Source organism: Stomoxys calcitrans, chromosome 1, assembly GCF_963082655.1.
Source record: "Stomoxys calcitrans chromosome 1, idStoCalc2.1, whole genome shotgun sequence".
NCBI lineage: Eukaryota > Metazoa > Arthropoda > Insecta > Diptera > Muscidae > Stomoxys > Stomoxys calcitrans.
In genome coordinates, this window is record NC_081552.1 from 51,045,532 (window position 1) to 51,053,383 (window position 7,852).

Below are 7,852 nucleotides of genomic sequence, written 5' to 3' on the forward strand. Positions count from 1 at the left end.
GTGTCCAACATGGTCTGAATCGATCTATAGCTTGATACAGCTCCCATATACATATATATCTCCCGATTTTGCTTCTTGAGCCCCTACAAGGCGCAATTCTTATCCGAATGGACTGAAATATTACACAATGACTTGTTCAATGTTCAGCATTCGATTCATTTATGGTCCGAATCGGACTATAACTTGATATAGCCCCGATAGCATAACAGTCCTTATTCATTATTCTTTGATACCGCGCAAAGAAGGCGACAAATGCGATCCATGGTGGAGGGTATATAAGATTCGGCCCGTCCGAACTTAGCACGCTTATACTTGTTTTTAATTTTTATTTAATTTTATGCTTTTTTTTGTAAAATTTCATTTCTTTTCTCCTTTAGTAAGCTATCCTCTTGAGTTCTATCTTGATGCAAACTCTCCTCCAGGGATATTTTTTTTTTTTTTTGGATTCTCTTTAAGCGTTGTCTCTCCCAGAGTAATCTCTCGCAGTGTTGTCTCTCCCAGAGTGGTCCCCCCTAGAGTGGTCTCTCCTATATTTGTCGCTTCCAGACTCATTTGTTCCAGAACTCTCTCTCTCGTAGTTCTCTCGTTCATTGTTCCATCCTGCTCCTTAAAAATGCTCACCTTTAGTGTTATCTCTTTCACATTTCTTTTATTTGTATTTCATTCTTCCTGAACAAAAAGTTTGCAAGGAATATCTCCTTGCAAACTTTTTGTTTTCAGACTTCTCTTATCCCGCTTATTTGTCTCTCTAGTATTCTGTGGCAGAAATTTCTCTTCCATAACTCTCTGATGACCTCCCAATGAGTTTCCATTCGGTGTTTTATGTTTCAATGTAATTTTTGTTTATTTCTCGTTAAGTCACCCTTTTTTCGAATGGCTTTCTTTTTGTGATATTTTTCTCTTTGATATATTTGTCTCTTCTTCCTAGTGTATCGAAATTTTTCCACTTTAGTAGGATCTTCCTTTTATATCTACTTTATAATGGGTTCCTGATCTTACTGAGAAACTTGATATATACCAGAAGCTAAAACTTTTGGCGAAGCGCAGTCATTTCCTTCAAAGGGTTCTGAATTGGAATATATGCTAATTATTTCCAGATCCTGGTCAGTTTCTTCCTTGATATCATCAACAACTATATCATTTTCTTCATCATCATCGTCAATAATTATAATCTTCTCCAGATCATTATGAGTTTTACATGAAACATTTGAAGGCCATGGTGTCATAGATGAGTTTCCATCATCGTCATCATCAGAATTTAGTAGTAAACTTTCCAGAAAAAGAACTCCTTCGGCTTTTAAGTGATCATTCAATTGCCTTATTTCCTTACAACGATTTTTTATGTGCTCATATTCCGGATGCTCATCGGGAAAGACGTTGTTGCCTTTTTGATCCGAGGATTTCTCTTTTGTTTTACTCTTATTGCTAATGGCGGGCTTATTATTAGAAGTTCTGGCGAGTTTATTACTAGAAGTTTCCGCTGGGGTTTGAGGTTCATTCATTTCGTCACAAAGACTTTGCAGAAACTCTATGGTTTTTTTAGCAAGGCATCCTGGCTCAAGCGGTATCGATGGGTAGATTTTATCTTTCTTTGGCGTAGGATTATGCCATCTTAATTGTGGCACTTTTTCATGCTTATCTTCGATATTGCCGATTTGAAAATTTTCCAAATCAATTGGATTATTGGCCTCTTTTATGACATTGATACGCTTTTCCATTAGGCATTGTTCGTTATTATTATTACTAACATTATAATCATTGTTATCCTCATTACATATTCCATAGATATCCTCAAGTTTCTTCTCGTAGATCACATCGTTGGTTTCTTGGCCACCAAATTGAGCCTTGATGATGTTCATACGAAAGTCCTCAAAATCCAGAATATGATACCAGCATTCTAAACATATGACATCGAGTTTCTGCAATACTTCCATATTTAAAATCTGAGAGTTTGTAAATTAGGTTTATGACTGTTTTGTGGAAAAAAATAGTGGGTATACTCCTTACATATGGATGAAAGATGTTGTAGGCCATTTCATAGAGGCGCGTTTCCTTGCCACCCTTTTGATAAAGGCTTTCGTATTCCGAGCACTCAGCAAGGCACAAGCAACAGATTTTAAAAGATGACATGGTGAATTTTACTTCAAAAAAAAAAAATAATTTTGGAATAAATTGTAAAGGGTTAAAAATAAAACAAAAAATTATAAAATGAAAATTAAAACGACAATCTAATTAATATTCAATTAATACTATCTGTCAAAATCAGTTATTAGTGCAATTCTGGTTTTGTGTATGTTACTAGTTCGGACTATTTTAGTTGTTTGTGTGCTGAATGGTTCTAAACTATAATACACACACACAACTAAAACTTGTTGACAGATAGTGCACTTCGCGAGAAAAAATTTTACTTAGCTGTTTGCGGTACACTAGCTGGTAATTATGTCATGTATAGACCATAGACTTGACGTAGCCCCAAGACGGATTTAAAAAGGTGGTCTCACGAACAACTGTTAACAGCCGGCCATGTTTGACGGTATTAAGATGTCAGATTTTTGTTTGCATTGTCTTTGTTGTCATTCTCTATCTCGCATATTCTCTGCTCATATACGCGCACGAATACACACTTGCAAACAAATTACTTTGTGTGTGTTGGCAAAACGACGATCAGCTTGATGGTCGGATGGCGCATTACACCATATGATTTGTGGTTGTTGTACAAATGAGACTACCTTTAATTGTATCGCCATGACGTAGTCCCATAGGAAATATTATAACGGCGTCAAATCGTACGACCGAGGCGGCCAATCGACTGGACCATTTCGTGAGATAACACGTCCTCCAAACTTGGTTTCCAATAAATGAATTCGCTGTGTGGATTGTGGCGCCGTTTCGTTGAAACCACATGTCCTCCAAGTCTATTACATCCAATTGGGGCCGAACATGTTCTGTAATCATTGAACGGTAGCGATTCCCATTCACAGTATTTTGCTGGTCTTGATCATCGCGGAAGAAGTACGGCCCAATGAAGCCGCCGGCCCATAAAATGCATCAAACCGTAATTTTTCCCGCATACAATGATAACCTCATGGAGTACGTGTGGATTGCTGTTTGACGAAGCCATTCAGCCAGAAATGAGACTCATCACTGAAAGTGATTATTATGACGTCGTTTGCCGTCCTTATCGGTATACTTTTGTAGCGTATAGACTCAAAAATGACTAAACCGATTTTCTTCAGACTTTCACATACATATCTAAATGGGGGCCGGACCCTCCCCTTTACCCTAATTTTCAGAAACGCTACATCTCGGAGATTGGGTGATGCGAAATTTTGTGTGCTCTCTTATAGTAACCTTATACCAAAAATTTGGTATTAACATTTTGGAATGGAGGGTTTTTGTACCCCTTCCCAAAGAAAAGGGTAGTTTTAGGTCCCCTTTCCCAAAGGAACTGGTAGTTTTATAACCCTTTCCCAAAGAAAAGGGTAGTTTTAGTACCCTTTCCCAAAGTAAACTGTAGCTTTAGTACCCTTTCCCAAAGAAAAGGGTAGTTTTAATACCCTTTCCCAAAGGAACGGATAGTTGTAGTACAAATTTCCAAACGAAAGTGTAGTTTACCTATTTCATAGGAAAGTGTAATTTAGTACCCTTTCCCAAAGAAAATGGTAGTTTTAGTACCCTTTCCCAAAGGAAAGAGTAGTTTTAGTACACTTTCTTGAAGAAAATTGTAGTTTTAGTACCCTTTCACAAAGGAAAAGGTAGTTTTAGTCCCCTTTCTCAAAGGAAAGGATAGTTTTAGTACCCTTTTTCAAAGAAAACGGTAGTTTCAATACACTTTTCCAAGGAAAGGGTAATTTAAGTACCCTATTCCGTAGAAAAGGGTAGTTTCCTACCCTTTCCCAAAGGAAAATGTAGTTTTAGTCCCCTTTCTCAAAGGAAAGAGTAGTCTTAGTACCCTTTCCCAAAGAAAAGTGTGGTTTAAGTACTCTTTCCCAATGTAAAGGGTAGTTTTAGTACCTTTCCAAAGGAACAGGTAGTTTGGTAACCCTTTCCCAAAGGAAAGGGTAGTTTTTGTTCCCTTTCCCGAAGTAAATTGTAGTTTTAGTATGCTTTCCCAAAGGAAAGGCTAGTTTTAGTACCATTATGCTATTTACAATGCGTTATTGTATGGTTAAATAGTTCATGGTTTGCCATATCCTATATGCTTAACTACTATATTACATATTATTATAAGTTACTGCAACTGAACCCAACCCGCTCCCCATGTTATTTTATAGTTCACATATCAAAATTTTTTGCATTGAGGCCCACATCAGCTTATTTTGGCTCAGTGAACTTAATAGTTCACTAGTTCTTTTAATTAGTTCGTACAGGTACTTCACAAGTTCGTTCCGTGAGCTCACTAACTCGTTCAGTTAGTCTAGTTCGTGCAGTTAGTTCACTAGTTCGTTCTTTTACTTTACTTTAATTGGCTATGCTGAAACATTTGTCCCTTTAGCCGAACTTAGAATAGCGTTCCCAATGCCTCTGTCTTCTGCGCTCCTTCTACTATCTGTGACACCGAATTTCGAAGTGTCTCTCACCACTTGATCTTTCCATCGGGCTTTTGGCCGTCCCGGTTTGCGTGTACCATGGTGATCGCCTTCAAAAGACTTCTTCGCTTGAGTTTCTTCATCCATTCTGACGCTTGTCGTGGTATTTTGATACATTTAACTATGCTAACATCGTCATACAGCTTATACAGTTCGTGGTTCATACGACGCCTATATTCTCCATTAACGCAAACTGGTCCATACATTTTACCAATCATTTATCTCTCAAACACTCCAAGCACTGCCTCGTCTGCTTTCACAAGTACCCACACCTCGGAACCTTATAACAACACGGGTAGTATAGTGTGATCTTCGTCTGTCAAGAGGTGGCCTTGTTTTTAAGCTGCTTACTTAATCCAAAGTAGAATCTGTTTGCCAGTATTATTCTGCGATTTATTTCAAAACTGATGTCATTTGTATTGGTTACGGCGGTGCCTAGGTAGATAAAATTGCTGACTATCTCAAAGTTGTGGTTGCCAATTTCCTCCATTTTTTCCATATGCTTAGTTGTACAAGGCGTTTTGGGAGTTGATAGTACCATCCACCTCGTTGTATCTCCATTTACTGCCAGATCCATTTTCACTGACTCTCTTTCGATTCTTTCAAAGGCAGCATTTAATACTTCCGGTGACCGACCTATGATACGATGTCATCGGCATACGCGATTAGCATTTGTTGTCTTGTTAGTGGTGTGACATATCAATTCACATCTGCATCTCGTATAATTATAATTATTATATTATTAGAAATCACACGATAGGCTGTCTCCTTGTCTGAAACCTCGATAGGTATTAGATAGATTCTTTCCTATTTATACCGTGGAACGTGTACCAGCAAGTGTCATCATGCAGAGTCTTATTAATTTTGCAAGGATACCAAACTCAGACTTGGCTTGAAATACCTTTGAACGTATAAAGCTATTGAAAGCGGTTTTGTAGTTAACAAAGAGATGGTAGGTGTTGATATGTCCTTCTCGTGATTGATAGGGCCCAATTATCTCATTGACTATAGATTTGAATCTTTCATACAGTACGCTCGAAAGTATCTTGTATGTGATGTACGAAATTGCACATTTCGTGTTGTCTACTTTCTTGTGTACGGGATTCCTGCATTCCTGGCTTCAGTAGCATCTCGACACTCTTGGTCGTACCATGGGTTTCTTGGGGGATGCTTCCGGTACCCAAGAACGGATTTCCATGGAGTGGGCAATGGATTGCCACTGCGCCGCTATATCATCGGGACAAGGAGTGCTTTCATTAAGCAGTTGGGTCAGTTAAGTGGAGTATTCGGTTGTTTTGTTTGCAGCTTTTCAATGTTCAGCTTCCGTGCAGTGTCTCGCCATACTCAAGCGGTTGCGAACCTTTGCTGTAACAAGGTAATGATTCGAATTTGTATTTGCTCCACGGATAGATCGTATATCTAACACGATGAACCACTAGTTCGTTCAGTTAGTGCATCAGTTCATTCACTAGATACTTCAGTTAGTTCACAAGTTCGCACAATATGTTCTCTAGTTCGTTAAGTTAGATCACTAATTTATTCAGTAAGTTCACTAGTTCGGTCAAAAAATATTTTAACAACAAATGATTTCACCAGCCATAATCAAATTTTTCTTCGCATCATTTCATTTACGCCCACTTCAGCTCACTTAATATAGTCTACCAGTTTGTTCTGTAAGTCCAGTTAGTGCACTGATCGTTCTCTAGTTCATTCAGTCAGTTCACAATTTCATTCAATAAGTTCACTAGTTAGTTCACCATTTGGTTCAGTTAGTTACTGTTTTGTTCAATAGTTCGTTAAGATAGTTCGTTCAGTTAGTTCACGAGTTCATTGAACCAGTTCATTTCAGTAAACGAACTAAACTACTACTCCCAACATTGTTCGCATCGGTCTAAACCAGTGGTCACTAACACATGTACACACAATTTCCAGGCCCACAGGGTTATGTTCTTGTGCACGTTCACCATAATGTGCAATTATGTGTGTATTTGCCCACCACTGCTCTAAACATATGTATATCTGTGCGGGGAGTTTTTGGGTGCGTAACTACGACAGGGGTTTTCTTTTTTTCCAAATATCTTTCATTCGAGCCCCATGATCCATAGTCGGCAAACATGTCCGGTTTGGGGGATTGGGCGACCACTCAGTGACTTGGCTCTGAAAATATTTATCAGATTCGTGTTCTACTGAACCGGGCCTTTATCTGTATCCCACATTATCTTTATTGTACTACGAATTCGCTCGAAGCGAATTAATATACATTATTTAAGCCCGATATTCTCATGGGGATTTTGGGAGTGGGAAGGCCCCTAGGGTAGTGATTGGTGGGTTTAGGGGGTGGACCCCCAGTGTGAACTACCGAAAGTGGGTATATTGCCATGATCGGTAAATATGTATGTCCGGTTTAGAGGTTTTTTCGGATGTGAGGTGGTCCCCCAGACACTTAGCCATGAAAAAAATATAAGCCTAGTGCTGTACTTTTAATACCATTTGTTTAAACCCAATATTGCCATTGGTTTAAGGGAAGTATATTGGATGAAGCGTCCCCCATACACTTGGCCTCAAAATTGTTTATCAAATTCGTTTTCTAATCTCAAATACTTTTCATTTGAGCCACATATTGCCATGGTCGGTAAATTTGTAGGCACCTTTTGGGGGCGTTTTGGGGAAGGGGCGGTGCCCCAAATACATGGTCCTACATTTGGATATCACATTCGTATTCTTCTCCCAAATACCTTTATTTGAGCCCGATATTTCGATAGTCAGTAAATAATATCACTCTAAATATCATTTATTTGATCCGCATATTGCCATTGGCCTTAAAATTGGGTATCAAATTTATTATACCCACCACTGACGGATGGGGGTATATTCATTTTGTCATTCCGTTTGCAACGCATCGAAATATCCATTTCCGACCCTATAAAGTATATATATTCTTGATCAGCGTAAAAATCTAAGACGATCTAGACATGTCCGTCTAGACCGATCCTCCAATATAGGGACATAGGCCCATAAAAGCCACATTTATTATCCGATTTTGCCGAAATTTGGGACACTGAGTTGTCTTAGATCCTTCGACATATTCCGTAAATATGGCTCAGATCGGTTCAGATTTGGATATAGCTGCCATATAGACCGATCCTCCAATTTAGGGTCTTAGGCCCATAAAAGCCAAATTTATTATCAGATTTTGCTGAAATTTGGGACAGTGAGTTGTCTTAGACCCTTCGACATCTTCCGTAAATATGGCTCAGATCGGT

General features: G+C 38.7%; 1 protein-coding gene across 2 annotated transcripts; it reads right to left on the reverse strand.

Moving 5' to 3' along the window:
* Positions 1-306: 306 nt before the first annotated feature.
* On the reverse strand, positions 307-2,211 carry LOC131995143 (uncharacterized). Of its 2 annotated transcripts, none has more exons than XM_059363207.1 (2): positions 2,008-2,211; positions 307-1,919 (listed from the first exon to the last, which is right to left on the reverse strand). In XM_059363207.1, the coding sequence occupies exons 1-2, from the start codon at positions 2,128-2,130 to the stop codon at positions 996-998; spliced, it is 1,047 nt and encodes a 348-aa protein (XP_059219190.1). In that variant the 5' UTR covers positions 2,131-2,211; the 3' UTR covers positions 307-995. The 2 variants fall into 2 exon arrangements, with proteins under 2 accessions (XP_059219190.1, XP_059219188.1); XM_059363205.1 differs by having other exon boundaries at positions 307-1,943; positions 2,008-2,209.
* Positions 2,212-7,852: the final 5,641 nt, after the last annotated feature.

Bases quoted from the DNA above. Each gene is read 5' to 3' on its own strand.
- LOC131995143 (XM_059363205.1), bottom strand. From the start codon at position 2,130: ATGTCATCTTTTAAAATCTGTTGCTTGTGCCTTGCTGAGTGCTCGGAA. The intron at 1,944-2,007 runs GTAAGGAGTATA...ACAAACTCTCAG, and splicing joins ACAACATCTTTCATCCATAT to ATTTTAAATATGGAAGTATT.